Source organism: Mucor mucedo, assembly GCF_025094135.1.
Source record: "Mucor mucedo strain NRRL 3635 chromosome Unknown EV154scaffold_294, whole genome shotgun sequence".
In the NCBI taxonomy this organism is placed as follows: Eukaryota; Fungi; Mucoromycota; class Mucoromycetes; order Mucorales; family Mucoraceae; genus Mucor; species Mucor mucedo.
The window spans coordinates 1-18520 of record NW_026252578.1 but is presented as its reverse complement, the minus strand read 5'-3'; the positions used below and the strand labels follow the sequence as shown (position 1 = coordinate 18520).

The following is an 18520-nucleotide window of genomic DNA, read 5'->3' as shown; positions in this document are numbered from 1 at the left end:
AATTTTCAGGACAGGATTAGACATCAACACCTTTTTCAGAGTATCGAAACTGGTTTGGCATTCAGGACTCCATATAATAGGACGCTTTTCATGACCAGTGCCAAGAGTAAGATCAGTGAGAGGTGCTGCAATAGAAGCAAAGTTTTTAATAAATCGCTTGTAAAATTGTGCAAACCCAATAAACTGTCGGAATTCTTGAACGTTGGTTAATTTTGGCCATTTTTCTAAAAATTCCAGCTTCTCCGGGCTTGGTTTTACGCCATTACGGGAGACATGGAAACCAAACAAAAGTCAATTCCTTTTTACCAAAATTACATTTCTTGAGATTCACAATGACCTGCTCCTTCTTGAGTATTTCCAGGACATGTCGAACATGTTTTTTATGGTCTTCTAACGAGTCACTCCAAATAAGGATATCGTCCAAATAAACTAGTGCAAATTTATCCAAACAGTCAGCGAGGACATTATTTATGAGTCTTTGAAAAGTAGGTAGTGCATTTGACAGGCCAAAGGGTAGAACTAGAAAAGCGAATTTTCCATACCGGGTGTTGAAGGCTGTTTTGTCTACATCTTCGTCTGCGATTCGCAGTTGGTGATATCCAGATTTCAAATCAATACTTATGAAATATGTTGCGCCTGATAGTCGTTCTAGACATTCATCTGGACGGGGTATACTCGGGGAGTCTCTAAATGTTAATTTATTCAACGCTCTGTAATCAATGCACATTCCGAGTTTACCAGGTTCCTTTGATCTAGGTTCAGGTTTATTTCGCACAAATAATACAAGAACCCCCAGGGTAAACTGCTTGGTTTGGTTAGTCCCAATGCCAGTAGTTCTTGAATCTGCTTCTTTAGTTCGTCCAGTTCTAAAGGTGACATTTTAAATGGAAGTCTTGAGATGGGCCTTGCATTACCTGTATTGATAATGTGCTCGATACCGCGATCGGGAGGTAATCCAGGTAAGTCAGTCTTGAATACTTCACTAGAACCTTGAATTAAAGAGTCCCAGTATTTGTCATCATCGGTGCGATTTAACGCCATATCATTTGGAGAACCAACATCCCGTATACAAAGCAAAAATCCATTCGCAACCTTCTTTAGATATCGGTCAGCTTGCTTGTGGGAAATTAAATAACTAAGATCAGATACAGAAGTGAGTGACGAATGATTATAATATGCATTTGTTTGTGGCTTTAATAATGTACTTCCCTGATTGATAGACCAAGTATCGGCATCCCAATCTGGTTTAGGTTTTTCTCGTTTAAGCCATGATCGTCCCAGAATGAGATCAAATTTGGTTGGAAATACGTAAATATGATATACGAATGACAGTTGGATACAGAATGCTATACCACTGAGTTACGATATCACCGATCGAGAAGAGAAAGTTCTCCGATCAAATCACAAATTATAAGAAAGATAAACTTAATATTAATAGTTCTCTCAATAGATTAGCTACCCAGAGAGAGAATAGAACAGCTATTAATATAAATGGTTCATTTACTAATATATTGAAATAATTATACTGCAGATAAAGAGTATGAAGAAATAGTGTATGAATTAATGGATACCTAGCTTCTACAACCAAATATACAAATATCGATAAGACATTTTATATTTGGGATCGTAATTTATTCATTACAAAGATAATGAACAAATGATCAACTATTATGCTCTATTGCCAATTACACTTGACAAACAAGTATGCATCTTTTACAGAAACCGTTGCATGATCTGATAAATAAGTGTCTCGTAAAACTAAAGATTTATTAGAATACTCATGCTCCCGATCCACTGATATGGGACAACGTTAACTGGAAACAACTCTAGCGAGAAGTATCCATTTAACCCAAGGCGGGAAAAAAAGTATAGATCTATTCCAAAACCAGAAAGGTTGACTTATCGTTAAAACTCAGGAGAGTTGTGCAATATAAAAAGGATCAATTATTTCATAGCAGCAGAGTTCTTTTAGTCTATTTATACCTCTAATAAAAATATACTTTTATCTCATTACTTTTCTATGTAATACTTTGTCAAATACCACAGTAATTACAATTAATGTAAAAGATATAGAAGGCCGTCAAAAAGCCAGAATGTTAATAAACTTCATCTTAATTTTATCTCTAAATTTCAGACCTGTGTATAGTTTCGTATACTATTGGTTTCTCGCGTAATTAAATTATTTCTATTAGCCGTCCAATAACGTAAGTGTACTATTGCAAAAATGGACCGTTTTGTTGTATGCGAGCTGTAAATACACCTTAGCTAAGGTAATACGCTTGTGCTACGACGATTGAAGTATTCTCACTGCTGTCATATTTATCATATGTCAGCTGGTAATTTCAGAGTTCACGTAACACCAAATGCCTATTCAAGTACGGGTTGTTTATTATATTCTCCTTACTGCTCCTTGCGGGTTTATTGACAGCTTGAACAATATTTGGATATAATCTACCCACGATGGCAGGGTCCCGCTTGTAGTTTTAGTTGTATTCATTATGTATAAAAGAAATCATTATTTTTATGTTCAATAAAATTTAGTTCCTTTTTGCAATCTGGTTAATACTTTGTCTTATTTTCTATTTTGGATTTTTGGATTTTTCATTTTTTTTAACCACTTGTTATAACTAAACTTTATCGTTCATAAACTTAAATGTCTACTTTGTTACCTACTAGCAATGGATCTGCTGATTCTGGTGGAGATCGTGATACCCAGGATGCAAGGGATGTGCTTCTGACTAATGTTGGTGTTGAAGACTCGGTGGATGATGATGATGGTTCTGCTCATTCAGACATGGAAGATATTGAGACAACTTTTGATCAATCTACTAATTTGGCTGCTGATCTACCTGGAGTTGCGGTGAACGGTGCTGTGGATGATGGCTATATTAATGATATGAAAATTTCTATTTCATTGGCTAAAGCTGAAATTAGACAGCTATCATTGTATGTGTCTTCGGCTCCTGAAAGTGACTCTTCTTTAAGAAACAAGCGAATCCGTTTGAATAGGCGTACAGAAGATCTTGCTATGATGAATAAGGCGTATTTGTGTGGTGAAGAAGCTAATGAAACGACAATCAAGCATGCGCAAGTTTCTAAAGTTGTACCAAGAAATTTACCTCTTTTTCGCTGGGAAGGTTTGGCTGCTGCTGGACCGGAAGGTCATGTTTTTGTGGATGTGAAAACCTGTCTCATGAACTTCGTGGATGTCATGAACAGTCATGGTTTAGACTTAAACGATAATTATCTCAGGCTTCTACCTCCTCTGTTATTTGGTACTACTCGTATTTGGCACGAAGACTACATCAACAAGTTTAAATCTGCATATCAACGGGTTCCTAACTGGCAAGAATTCTCTGTGGCAATCCAGGAAAGATACGGTCTTAACGCCCAAGAAGAACGAAACAACTGTGCTCGGGAGTTAAACATCATTACTATGTTACCCACGGAAAACATGGAAGCATTCATTGATCGTTTTAACAGCTTGCGTAGACGTGCGGTGGATCAAGTCTTGCCTGACTCATTGTTGGTGGAACGTTTTCTTTCTGCTATCCCCATTACCCTATCTAATCAAGTCACTGTAGCATCTGCGACATTAGCCACGTACAAACAGAATGATGTCGATATTATTGCTGCTTTGGCAAGAAGTTTTTTTAATCGCTTGGCTCGTCAAGAAAGAGCTGCTGCTGCTGCCCGTGCTAACATTCATCCTGGTGAAGCTCCTCGTGCCCCGAAGAGAACAGCTGCCGCTATAAACAACAATGAACATCTTCATCAAGATTCTCTTTTATCAAGACATGCTCCTGGTAACTCGTCTATAAATAATTCTACAATTATGGCTCCGGCCCCATCTCGTGCTTTTTCTACTCCTCGTCCCCGGACAAGAACTGAAAAATATTGCAGCTTTCATCGAGCTAATACTCACAACACTGCTGACTGCCGAGCTGCTAACGCTCAGAGCAACGAGCAAGCGCCTTCTGGTATTGAAGACAGGAAATGCTACACTTGTGGTGTGTCTGGCTGGACAAGAGCTCACGTATGCAATACTGCTCGTAGAGAAGAGATTACGCCAGGACAAGAATACAATTTTGGTGCTATGAGTTTCGGGTCTGAAAGAATCGTCGGTAACAATTACGCAGCTGATGCTGTTGCTACTGCTGAGCATGCTGCTACAATCGGTGCGTCTAATGCTTGGGCGAATGTGAACAATACCGCTGGAACTATACTTCAGCATGCATCATCTTCCGCAGGTGATAGGGCTCATATTACAGCCGATGCTAGAGAATTGGCTCTTTGGGCACAGCAATGTAAGTTTCATAGTGTATTTAGTCTGCCTCCAGATAACAAATCTAACATGATTATTATTCCTGTTATTATACAAAATATTAGAACTTATGCTATTATTGATACGGGTGCTACGTTCAGCATGATCTCTCCTTCCTTTGCTTCTTTTTTGGGCGATTCTATTGTCATTACTCCTTCTTCGGGAACCGTGCAGTTAGGCCATGTCAATAATTTTTGTGATAGAAAAGGAAACGTATCAATAAATATATTTTACAATAACAAAGCTTTCATTCATAAATTCGAAATTTTTGACTTTTTTAAGACTCATAATAACAGGCATATTCCAGCTTTAATTGGTATGGATTTATTTCATCAATTACGTATTGGGATAACGGGCCTAGCTATATCACATTTTGATTTGCAAAATAATAATCCATTTCCACCTTCCCCTGTTGATCCTATCTCTAAACCTAATAACAGTCCTTTCGGAACTCAAGTAGAACGAGATATCATGCTTTCAGTATTAAATCCTTTGTTGCAGAATAATGCCAAGATTGATATGAAAAACACTTTTTGTAATCTACCGGGAGCAGTTATCCATTTAAATACTAAACCGGGTTGTATTGCATTTAAGAAACAATATCCTTTACCTTTCGCATATGAAGATGCCGTCCGTAAGCAAATTACTACCTGGTTGAATGAGGGTGTTATCGAAGTTGCTACTTCACACACCGGATTCAATGCTCCATTACTCGTTGTCGGACGAAAAAATGCAGATGGTATCTTTACCTTTGATAAAATAAGATTAGTTACTGATGTACGTAATTTGAACTCTATCCTTACCGTAACAGATACTCAAAGTTACCCATTAATCAACGAAATTATGAGCCGAATCGGTGGTGCGAAAATTCATACAATTATTGATATCAAATCTTGTTTCAACAGTTTCCTTGTTGCAGGCTGAAGATCGTCATAAATTATCATTCACTTGCCCATACACTAACCGACAATATCGTTTTGTCAAAATGTGTTTTGGTGTATCGTTTGTGGGCAATTTAGTTCAACGAGTATTACAAGAATTATTTGCTGATCTTCCCTACATTCAAGTTTACGTAGATGACTTAACAATTAGCACGGATGGTCCACTTCCACATCATACCAGTTGTGTTGCAGAAGTATTACGTCGGTTGACAGCTGCAAATTTAGTAATTGCACCTGATAAAGTGGTTTTAGCTCAGACTAGTATCCATTTATTAGGGTGGTCCATTGTTGAAGGTGGTGGTCTAATCCCGGATCATCGCAAAGTAAACACAGCTTCCGAATTCCAAATTCCCACAACTACGAAGAAATTACAATCGTATCTTGGCTATATGAATTTCTTTCGAGCCTCTATTCCTATGTATGCCCATATTAGTGATAAACTTGATAAATTACGTAATGTAAAAGACTTACAAGCTGCGTGGACAGAGGAACATACCACTGCTTTCAAGAACATGAAAATCGCTCTATCCTCAGCTCCATTAATTCATCGTGTCGATTATCAATACCCGTTACACGTTGCCACAGATGCATCTAACACTGGTATTTCCGGTGTTTTATATATGTTGGTCAATACAGAAAAACGTTTTGTTGCTATGGCCAGTCGTGCATTAACTACAGTAGAATCATATTACAGCACTACACGTCGTGAATTACTTGCTATCATTTTTTGTTTTCAACGATTTAATAAATGGCTTGTCCAAAAGCATTTTACATTACATACAGATCATCGATCGCTTATATACCTTCACAGTCAAGAAGTGCCTAACCACTTGTTGCTAACGTATTATGAAGCCTTGTTTAGTTTATCGTATGATGTTGTTCATTTGCCAGGTCATTTGAATGACATTGCTGATGCTGGTAGTCGTTTATTTACGGAGGATTATCATTTGGAGGGGGGAAAGTTAGTGGATGAAACACAATCTTCATTTATCCTCAAACGTAAATCAAAACAAGATAAGCCGCAGGAATATCAGTCACATTCTTCTAAATTTCCTAAAATGCAATACAAAATAAACAAGAGAAAAGCAGCTCCACAGCTTAACATATCTTCTACATTTTATAAAAAAGCAATGCAAAATTATGGAAAGGAATATATACTTAACGTAAGAAAACAATCTGAATATAACGCAAAAGACATATTACCGATGAGTACACATACCTCTGGAAGTAACAACGTACCTCTTATTAGTCGATCTATTCAATTCGCAGATTATATAACACCACCTTTGAGAGAACGAGATGACATTATAAACAAAGCTCATTTCTTAGGGCATTTTGGTATTAATGCTGTAGAGAATACAATACATAATGACTATCAGCTACATTGGACAAATATGAGAGACGACATACAACGTATTATATCAAACTGTGACGCCTGTGCTCGTTTCAATATAGCTAAAGTTGGGTACCATCCCTTTCGAAGTGTAGCACCTGATCAACCACTCGATCATTGGAGTATGGATCTAGGTACATTCAATACTACGTCTGCCAGTGGAAATAATTATATGTTGGTGATGATTGATCACTTTAGTCGCTTTACTATATTACGAGCTCTGCCAGATAAAACAAGTTTAACAATTGCAAAAGAATTGCTCAATATCTTTTGTTTATTTTCATTCCCACGTGTGTTGACACATGACGGAGGCTCTGAATTTGTAAATGAAATTGTATCACAATTAGTTTTAATGAGCGGCATCGATCGAAGATTATCATTACCATATACTCCACAAGGGAATTCAGTGTGTGAAAGATTTGTTGGGATTGCTAAATCCAGCATAGTTAAATTATTAAACGGAAAGAATGACGACTGGGATCTATATCTGAATCCGGTACAACTTGCTATGAACATTAAATACTCCAACTTACACAAGTCTCGACCTTACACTATGGTTTTTAATAGACAACCTAATGATTTTAAAGATTATTCGAATGACGTTCCTACATTATCTTTAGAAACAGCTGACACAAAAAAGATTCGTGAAAGGTTACTATTTGCTCAAAATGTTGTTATACCTTTAATTGCAGAACGTATAAAGAAGACACAACTTGACGATCATACTCGATTTGAAAAAACACATAAAATCATTAGAGACATGTATCCTATCGGAACTAAAGTTATGATCATAAATGTACATCGTAGTGCTAAAACACAAGAAAGATATACTGGTCCTTTTATAATCAAAGGATATACAAAAAATAAGTCATATATATTAGAAGACCCTGCTGGTAATCTGTTATCTAGAGACGTACCAACACAGCAAATTAAAAAAATTCATGATAATAAACCTTCCCAGAATGAGCCAGCCGATGGTCATTATGAAGTACAGGCTATTAAAGCTCATAGAGGAACTCCTAATAATTATGAATACTTAGTACATTGGTTAGGATACAATGACCCTAAAGATGATACTTGGCAATCCGCGAATGACTTTGATTCTAAACTACATATTGAATTATATTGGGCTAGACGTAATGCCGGAAATAATGTCAATACTTTACCTGTAACAGTTAATAATACTATCCGTAAAAGAGCTACACGTGATAAACATAGTAACGAGAATGCTCGTATTCTCACTAGATCTCAGAAATTGCTTATATCTCAACAGCATTCTAAGTAATTGATGATACCTTTTCCCAAACTCTACTTTTTACCTTATAAAGGTTTTTTATAATATTATGGGTTTTTAACGGTGCAAATCATTACTACGATCCTTTCTTTTATTTTCTTATTTTTATTATTTTCTTTTTATTGCATATGAAACAACTACCATTAAGAACTGCGAAACACGTACACTCTAAAATACTTTCAATCTGGTTGGGGGTAATGTTGTATGCGAGCTGTAAATACACCTTAGCTAAGGTAATACGCTTGTGCTACGACGATTGAAGTATTCTCACTGCTGTCATATTTATCATATGTCAGCTGGTAATTTCAGAGTTCACGTAACACCAAATGCCTATTCAAGTACGGGTTGTTTATTATATTCTCCTTACTGCTCCTTGCGGGTTTATTGACAGCTTGAACAATATTTGGATATAATCTACCCACGATGGCAGGGTCCCGCTTGTAGTTTTAGTTGTATTCATTATGTATAAAAGAAATCATTATTTTTATGTTCAATAAAATTTAGTTCCTTTTTTGCAATCTGGTTAATACTTTGTCTTATTTTCTATTTTGGATTTTTGGATTTTTCACGTTTGTCGAAATACATTTACATGAATATTTATTTGCTGGGTATTATAGTCTGCTGCTACCTATCATTGATTGCCTTATTATTATTTGAGAACACTACCCATTGTCCTACCAACGATAACCCGAAAAACAAACATATTCATATCACATTTTGGAGACCTCGCCGTGATCTTTTAAAGGCGAGGCTGCTGTGTCTGGGGACTACTACGCCGGTAATAAGCGGTTTTATAGGGATTTCAATTACCTGAAGGCTTAATAAATCGTTCTTTTGTTACTCTTCCTTGAATATAATCTAACTCCCCAAAGTCTTATGGAAAGTATTAGATATCGCGCGAATCGGGGTTCTAAAAAGGACTCAATTTTATTAGGTTTCAAGTTTTACGACTTTATATTGACGATGTGGGTGGGCATAGGGATAGGCATGTGAAAGGTGACGTAAAGGGGATATAATCTCAAATTGGTTCCAAAACGTTTGATCGATTGTTCGTTCTTACTTGTTCCTTAACCTCTCTACGTGACTCGTGCTACCATATCACACTACAACCCTTTAGTCATAAGAGGGCACCTTCTTTGCATAAAAATTTAAGTCAAGTGCTAATCTGGTTCGAGCTTTATACATTTTCATTTGATTCGCGTGGAACGGGAATGGAAGCCGCATTACATCATCGTTCACCTTGTACACATCATGTCCAACAGCTTTCTCAATCCTAAAAGGACCAATCCACCTAGTCAAAAGAGGCTCGGTACCATCTCGAAGTCGCTGTAAAACCATGACCAAATCTACTGGGTGATATTTTATTATGACAATCTTCTTATTATACCTATCGAACATCTTTACTTTGTATTTCGTAATATTCTATTTGGCTTGAGGGATCATTCGTAGTGTTACTTCTGCAATATCATGTATGCGCATCAATATGTACTCTTCAGACAGCTCTTCGTTTTGCCCTTTATCGAACAACTCTTCTTCTACTTCGGTTATTCCTCGAGGTACTCTACCAAAAGTAAGGAAGAAAGCAGAATATCCATGGTCGCTTCGAACAATTGTTCTCATGACATATAACGCCACAGGTAACCACGAACGCCAATCTTGAGTGTAGACCATAGTGAACATTTGCATAATACTTTTTAGAACACTATTTGCTTTTTCGACTTTTCCTTGTCCTTGAGGATGGTACGGTACACCATATCTCAATTGAACTCCATAAGAACTCATCATCAAAGCCATAACCTATTCAGCGTTAAAGTGCTTACCATTATCCATATGAACTTGCACCATCAAACCATGTGTATAGATCCACTCGAAAAGAGCTAGGCAAGTGAAACTCGCGCTTTGAGTTGGAGTAGGCTTACAGTCAGTCCATCCTGTGAACCTATCTATCATTACTAACGCCGAATTATTACCTTGGGCCGTCAATGGTAGATATATATAATCGATCGACACATGGGAGAATGGACCTTCTTGAGATTTTAAATTGACGGTTAGTGGGACCGGTGGATTCCTGGTCCAGAACTCTGACATATTTGGCATGAAGTAACATACAGTATCTCCTAATCGTATCAAAATATTCTGACCAGTATTACTTCTCTATGATGGAATCAAAGGTTCGAATGACCCCTTGATGACCAGCGAGTAGGTGGTCGTGGTTTTCTTTTAAAACTTGTAATATTTCATTTTGTTGTATTACTTTTCTTCTCTTAAAACTGCTGTTAGCCTTCTTGTACAAGATTCCTCCGATGACCTCAAAGGACCTCGCTTTATTCCTGATGGATTTTCTCTTCCTATCTGACATATTCATAGGCAGCTCCCATCTGGTCAACTAGCTTATCAGTTGAGTATATTCTTCTTTAGTCATGCCGTCTGTATTATTGTATATGTTTTCTTTGGCCATTTTTGCTACTTTCTTATTGTATACCGGTTCTTCATAATCACGACCATGTTTAACTCCATTTAATGGTAAATGATAGTCTTCCATAATTTCTTCCAATTCCGGACCTGTAGATAATTCAGGCTTGAGACGGGATAACGCATCCGCGTTGCCATTTAATTTACCAGGACGATATGTTGTGTTTCAAGGTAAGGTTTAAATTATAAAAAGACTATAGGAGTAGTTTGAGACTGTTTATAAGATTGTCCTTTATTAAGAAATGAAATATACGAGTATTTATATAAAAGACTGTCTGCTGTGTTCATATCTCTAGTGCTAGCTTGAAGTTATCATTGATTTACCAAAAATGTATATGATTATTACATAGTCACTAATTTAGTCTTCTTCTAATAAATGTTAAGTCTTCTTAACTCTCTTTGCTTTAAACTAAATTTTAAGTATTTCTCAGACGTACTAAATTAGACTTGTGATGTAATATCCTTATAGTTCTTACTATGACATTTATTGTTAAGCTTATATCACAAATGGTATCAGCATGGATAAACCTTTGTTAGCTCTAATATGGCTATAGCCTTGCTAGATCACCACACGATACACTATGTCAAAATCATATGCCAATAAAGATGCTTGCCATCGAACTACCTTCGCAGATGGCTCCTCATTAAATTTGATTAGATATTGTAAACTCTTCTGATCTGTATATACTACGAATTTTTAACCGATCAGATATGCCGTAAAAAGATGAATGAAATACACAATCGCCATAAATTCCTTCTCGTAGATACTGGTACGTTTCTCAGTCTCTGACAATGCTTTACTACCATAGTTCACTGGACGAACATGACCTTCACGCCCTTCAACCTCTTGAGATAGGACACCACCAATAGCAACATTTGATGCATCAGTCAATAAAATAAAAGGCTTATCAAAACGTGGATGAATCAGGACATCGTCACTCATCAATAATTGTTTACATTTCTGAAAAGCATTCTCTTGATCCGCTCCTCAATTAAACAACACATTTTTCTTTTTCAAATAGCTTAGTGGTGCCAACAAAGAAGACAAATCCCGCAAATAACGGCGATAATGTTGGATCATACCAATAAACTGATTAATTTCGGTTACAGAAGATAGTCTTGGCCATTTTACAATAGGTTCTACTTTACCCGGATCCATACGAAATCCATGCTGTTCAACGACATGACCCAAAAGCTTGATCTCTTGATACGCAAATTTGCATTTCGTGACCGACAGGGATACATTCGCCTTTTCTGCCTTGGTGACGATACGATTTAAATGCTCTACATGATCATCAAAGTTCTTGAAAAATACCAAACCATCATCGATGTAGATCAAGAAAAACTTGTACAGTTCTTCAAAAAAGATAGCATCCATACATGATTGCCAAGCCTGTGGGCTAACCTTCAACCCCATTGGAAGCCTCTTCCACGTATACTGACCAAATGTTGTAGCGAAACCCGTGTAATCCCGGCTCTCCTCAGCTAGCTTCATTTGCCAAAACCCTTTCAAGCAATCGAAGACCGAATAATACTGAGCCTTTGCCAGTAAGGTAAATAAGAAATTTATGTTTGGAATTGGATAACCCGTGTCTAGAACTGCTTGATTGATTGGCCGGTAGTTTAGCCAAAGACGATATGGATCCCTTTGTCCAGCCAACTGTTCAGGTACTACCACCTCGCAGTTACCCAATTGTGCATTTGGTGCTGGATGTAACTCTTCCAAAGTACTCAATGTCTCCGTACTTGATGTAACTACCTTGGTATTATCGGTATTTAAGGAAATCGTCCAGATTGACTTTGGATTTTTTTCTGCTGCTTGACTCATGATTTTAGGCATCCTTTTCACCTTCTTGTACGTCCTTTTTGGTTTCTACGCCTCTTTATCATTTGGAACCAAGACGACTACGCAGCCCACGGACCTGGACATGGTTCAATCATACCCAATTCCATCAATTGAGTTAAGTATGTTTTTAACCATTCATTTGATTTGATTGAAAGCATTCGAGGAGGTACCTTGACTGGTTTAAACCCCGGTTTGACTTTGATTACATACGGATCACTTTTCAAAGCTTTCACCTCTTTCAAAGAGGTTGCGAATACCTTTTTGTGTTTCTCCAATACTACCAACAGCTTTTCTCTTTGCTCCTTGGACAACTCCGAGTTAATATCCCAATCATAGGACTCGACTTTGTTCACTGATGGAATTTCATCTTGATCTGGGCCATATTGTATATGATAGATTCCCTTGATGTTATTGCGAGTTAATGTACGTAATTCCCAAAGCTTCCAAATCGGCTGTGGTAGACTCGAAGACTGGACCTTCTAAAACGGATGGACCCTTGATTTTATTATCATTATCTTGGTAATTGATGTATAATTCCGTAACCACGTCCATGATTTCATCACTTGACTTGATAACTCTCACGCCAGTTGGTACGACTGATCTCTTGAATAATTGTCCCAATTCGGCACCCTTCTTTAACGACACTGATCTTTGGGTCATATTTACGACGATAACACAAAATGGATTGGTATTTTCAACCTTCTTTAGTATGGTAGGAACTATATACTGTATAAAGCCATTTTTGCATATAGTGTAGTAGATGGCTGCATCACCATATCAGTTTCCCATTAATTTATGGCGCCTTCCAACTTGATCCATAGTAGCTTTGCTTCACCAGGTTCAAAAGTCCAATCATAGCCAATGGTTATGTCTTGTGAATCCACACAACCTGCACTGTTGGTTAAGGGTACCGGAATGACTACTTGATCTTCTTGAATACCACCATCTACCGGTTCATACACGTTGTCATCATAGCCATCACCATCGAATGTATCTACCTTGTACTCATTCTCTGAATCATCTGTTCTGAAAGTTAGGGTTTTCTTGACTGGAGCTTGTATAGCTTTGGAAGCACAAATGAAGTCCATACCAATCAATAGTAGCGTAGATGTATTTTTGGTTACATAGAACATATGGTACACCGTGATATTTTTGGCAAACTGTAACTTTAACTTAACTACCCCAGCCAAGATGTCGATCTGTCCACCACCATACATCAATGTTTTGTTGGTAGGGATTATATCCCTTTCTTTTTCTAACGGCTTGACGATGTGTAACGGAATTACCGAGACCACAGCACCACCATCCAACAAGAAGTTACGCTCGGTATGATCAGCGACCAGTACCTTCACTACTTGTAAGCTTGATTTTGGTAGCCATAACCCCGTGGTATCCAAATCAATATAATGTATACCATTGAAACTGTCCTCCTTGTCGATATCCATATCATAGCCAGGATACCCGGTCGTCTCTTTCTTCTTTCCACTTACCGGTTGACCACCCAATTGATGTAAGAATTGGTATCGGAGTTCCGGAGCATAGAATAACAGTTGCGGTAATGGTAACGTGATGGTAGTCTCCCACAGTTTTTTGTTGAGATCCAACTCACGAACATTTTTATTATCATCTAGCATGACTGGAAATTCTCTCTCAACCTTACGAACAAAGGATGGCGGAACCTCACCCTTGGTCTTCGCTATATCATTCGCTTGATGATACCTAACCTTGGCAGCCCTAGCTTTCTCTAAGTTTTGTAGTCCCACCGCACAAAGTTCTTCTGCTCGTTTTCGTTTAGACCCAGTCACTGCATTTACCTCATCCGCTTCCTCATCCGTAGCCAGGTTTACAACATGAATTGGTGGACTATACGTCTCATTAGGAATTTTATTGTTTTGAAGCCCCTCCACGCCTAAACTAATGGGAGGGTTTACTGAAAATCCTGTGCGTCAACATTATTAACTTGCCGTTTCATTATGTCTTGATATGCTGGAAATCCCTTGGGACAATTATCTGTAGGATGATTCGCATTTTCACACTTGGATCAAGGATTTGGACATTCACGAGCAAAGTGACCTGTATCTTCACAATTGAAACATTTGATACCTTTCTTGTAATTGGCAGCATTGGCATAACCTTGATTTGACTCAGGAGCCTTTTCCAATATATCGATACGATCCTTGAACACGGCCATTTTATTTTCAATCAAATCTAACTTGTCCAACTTGTTCAACACACGTTGTTCGAATTCCGTAAGATTATTTGTTTTTTTGTGATTTAAAGTTGATGTTTCATTACTTTGGTAGGTGGGACCATCCGCCGTATTCTGAAACTGCACTCTTCTTGGTACTGTTGAAACATTATTAACTCCGTTGTCGTAACTTATGGATGAACATGAAACCTTTCGGTCTTCGTAAAGACATTGCTCCGCCCATTTTAACAATGTTTCGAAGCCCTCAACTGTTACAGTCGTGGTTCTGGCAGCTTGAGTAAAGGGGTCTTTGAGTTTTTGATAACATACTTTAGCCACTTGAGGGACTAGACCCTTCATAATATCGCGAACTTGTTGCTTCTTGGATCTTTCACCGCACTCTGTACCTGCACGTTGGAATAAGTCTCTCTTTGTTTCCAAGTATTCTAAAGGTGTTTCCTGGCTTGATTATTTACGGTCTTCATATTCTTTGGTGTACGATTCTTACCAATCCTCCGTAATACACTGTTCCTTAAACAAACTTACGAGACCTTCCCGACTATCAGGCTCGAATTTCAATGCTTTAAATGTCTCCTTGTCAGACATCAAGTGGTTCTTAACCCATCTCTCCGCATGACCATTTAGACACATAAAAAATGTTTCTTTCTTGCGTTCATCGGTACGCCAATTATTCCATTTAGCAGCTTTTTGGAAGTCTTCAATGAATTTGAGAGGGTCTTAAGCCCTAGCCGAACCAGAGAAAGTAGGAACCGTTTAATTGTTCTCTTCTTTATCCGGAATAATAATATTTGACATCTTTCGTTTTTCCTTGACTAGACATCACAGTTGCTTTAATTTAACCGGCTTGTGATTATACGCAAAACGTTCAGGGAACTACCTATAATTTATAAAACTGAAGGCGTTTCAGTACTCGTCGTTTGATTTGAAGCCGCCCAGCTACTCCACCAAATGTTGTATAGGGATTTCAATTACCTGAAGGCTTAATAAATCGTTCTTTTGTTACTCTTCCTTGACTATAATCTAACTCCCCAAAGTCTTATGGAAAGTATTAGATATCGCGCGAATTGGGGTTGTAAAAAGGATTTAATTTTATTAGGTTTCAAGTTTTACGACTTTATATTGACGCTGTGGGTGGGTATAAGGATAGGCATGCGAAAGGTGACGTAAAGGGGATATAATCTCAAATTGGTTCCAAAACGTTTGATCGATTGTTCGTTCGTACTTGTTCCTTAACCTCTCTATGTGACTCGTGCTACGATATCACAAAGCAATATAATTAGATATTGTAAGCCAATAGATCTTGAGATTACAGTCGGTTGCGAAATTACCATCGGTCATTTTAACAAACTCTTCTAGAACTACAATAAATAAGCTGTCAGCGTTTACACCTGTACTAGATCTTAATTCCTTTTAACTATCTTTAAATGGCCAAGCAAAAAGTTGGAAAAACCTACAAAACCTCGAAGTTTTCTTCTACGAAAGGATTTGACAGAAACCAACCTGCATTAAGCAGAATTGTTAACCGTTTAAACGATGCAGTTTGAAATACAGGTCCAGTCGTCGAGGTGAGTGTCGACTCTAGTCTTTTAACGTTTTGAAAATATGGAATAGTTCGTAGTTATTTGAGTGGACATGCCTTCTTTTTCTTTTTCTTTTTTTGTTAAAATTGTAGAATGTCAATGTCACAATTCAGGAACAAAGCGAAGATCTAGTCCAAGAACCAGTCAATGTTATGAATGAGGATTTGTTTGAGGATTTATTTGAGGATTTAGTTGAGGATCTAGTTGAAGATCCAGTGGAAAATTCAATTGAGGAGGAAATGAATGATGTATTACCCGAAAATAGTGTTCTGACCGAGTATTTTGAGAACCTTCAAATTCGTTTAACAAACGAAGGATATCCTTCTGAGTACAACAACGGTACGTTTTGGATAGAGCCCATGATGACTTTTTTCGCTCTTTAATCGAAAAAAGAAATCAACTATCTATATACACCACGAGTACTTCTTTTGATTCCCCATCTTTTACTCAGCAAAGGTTTGAGACGACTGAGATGTACCGAAAACAATTGCAACAAGAAGCTTGAGACAAAAGGCTACAATAAAAAGCCTCACGCTCGAAGAATTGTGGATATGTTCAGTTATTATAGGGAAGAGTTTTTATATGTCTCATGCATGCTAACCTCGTTCCCTACTTTTTTGGCACGCTACTTGTTTTTACTTTATGTCAATGCGATATAGATGCTGTGTCTCAAAATGTGGTGCTTCATATAATGCAGATGATCCAGAAATCATTGAACAGCTTTCTTTTGAATTGCAAGTCGAGTTTCCCGCCGTTATTTCTCACAGAGGAGGTATATCAAAAGTAATCGCCGATTTTCTGAGACCCTGTATTCGAAACTCTGTTGGTCCAAAGAGATTTCAAAAGATACTTTGTGAGCTTCACGTACTTCATCATGATAGAATTGAACTTCAATATTTGTTTTCTGAGTACAAGAAAGGAAACGGAATCTCTCAATATTTTGCGACTTTACCCCCCGAGAGATTTTCTTCATTCAATGATCAAAAAAAATATGCTGGATTTGTACCCACTAGAACCGACATTTGAACATTATATACAGTAATCATTGAGGTTCTTCAACCCAAGATGGACAAGCATATGATGCGTTTGGATGGAAAGATTTTGAAAGGAGATCATTCGTTTAAGTTTCCAAAACATATGGCTAAAATTTATGATACAAGTGTTTTCACAGGCTTATACATCATGACCAACAAATATGAGGAAATTGTGCACCAAGTTTTGGTTCCATCAAAAGCATTGTCCTATATGAAGCATTCTTTTCCGAAAATGAGAAAAGCTTATACTGACTATGGACATGAAATGACAATCGCTTTTTATACCGATAACGTCAAAGGTGACCAAACATTTGTTGAAGGAATATTCGAATCGTTGAAAGAAGGTGTTAAGCCGACTTCGGTTGATGAAATAAATAGTACTAGATCCAATAGCTGTAATTACCTTCAGTTGCCTGATGCTGTTGAAGTCTCCTACATTTGTCGCGAGTTTGATTTAATGGAAGGCTCCGTAAAGCATTTACATGAAGAAATTGAATCATCAGTAAGAATCAATGGTGAAACAGCTATAGGCCTTGATTGTGAATGGAATATAAGCTATTTTCAAGGAGTAGATATTTGCAAAGTAGATGTTGTCCAATTAGCGTTTAAGAGAAAGGTATATGTGTTACACATTGACAGATGTTGGACCTCTTTGCCTACTTCTTTGGTGAGTATCCTGAAAAATGAATCTGTAAAAAAGGTTGGTCGTCAAGTTGGTAATGATTTAAGCAGAATTTCGAGAAGCTTAAACGCTAGCTGCAGAGGAAAGATTGAGTTGGGCTCGTTTTTTTCGTTAAGGAAAATCATTCCCAACAGTATTTTGTCTTTGTCAGGTATTGATCTCCGTGTGCTGGGACAAGGGATAAAAAATGATGAGCGGGAAAGTCACTAGTCCAGTATGGCACTCACATCTGAACAGATTGTCTATGCTGCCTTGGATGCTTGGGTTAGTCTTCCCATTTTTGAAGCTGTTAAAAAATTTCCAGAGGCTGGATCTCGTATAATTTCGAAAAATTGTGTTCCAGGAGTATTTGTTGATTTGAAACCGCGAGGATTGAAGCATGTCATTGCTTCGGGTCGAATTGAGCAGCCTGAAAACAGTAGCAGTGCAGAGAAAAACTCTTGTCGTCTAAGAGGTCTAAAAGTAAATTTGCCAGGATACATGGTTAAGCAAAATAATGGGATTGCCTTACCAGCAATTGAAAGAAGAGATGTTCTGACTTTAGTGCTCTTACGTTCGTTTACGGAACCTGAATTTCTGATTACAGTGTTTAAAGCTAATCTTATGACTGCAACAAATTCCGAGGTTCACAACACCCATTCCGAACGCTAAAATTCTAATGCAATCCAAGGCGTATTAAGGTTTCAATCACGTATTAATTCTTCAACAACTGCATGAAACTCGGCTACTAGTGAGGCGGTATTAA

General features: G+C 37.6%; 2 protein-coding genes across 2 annotated transcripts; both read left to right on the top strand.

Moving 5' to 3' along the window:
- Positions 1 to 2653: 2653 nt before the first annotated feature.
- Positions 2654 to 5248, top strand: EV154DRAFT_584816 (uncharacterized protein; the record flags this gene model as incomplete). Its single annotated transcript, XM_051606744.1, has 1 exon — positions 2654 to 5248. The coding sequence occupies one exon, from the start codon at positions 2654 to 2656 to the stop codon at positions 5246 to 5248; it is 2595 nt and encodes an 864-aa protein (XP_051450114.1).
- A 12743-nt stretch (positions 5249 to 17991) lies between these two features.
- On the top strand, positions 17992 to 18426 carry EV154DRAFT_488824 (uncharacterized protein; the record flags this gene model as incomplete). The annotated part of the gene is made up of 1 exon (XM_051599186.1): positions 17992 to 18426. One exon carries the CDS (start codon positions 17992 to 17994, stop codon positions 18424 to 18426), a length of 435 nt encoding a protein of 144 aa, XP_051450113.1.
- Between the last annotated feature and the right edge of the window lie 94 nt (positions 18427 to 18520).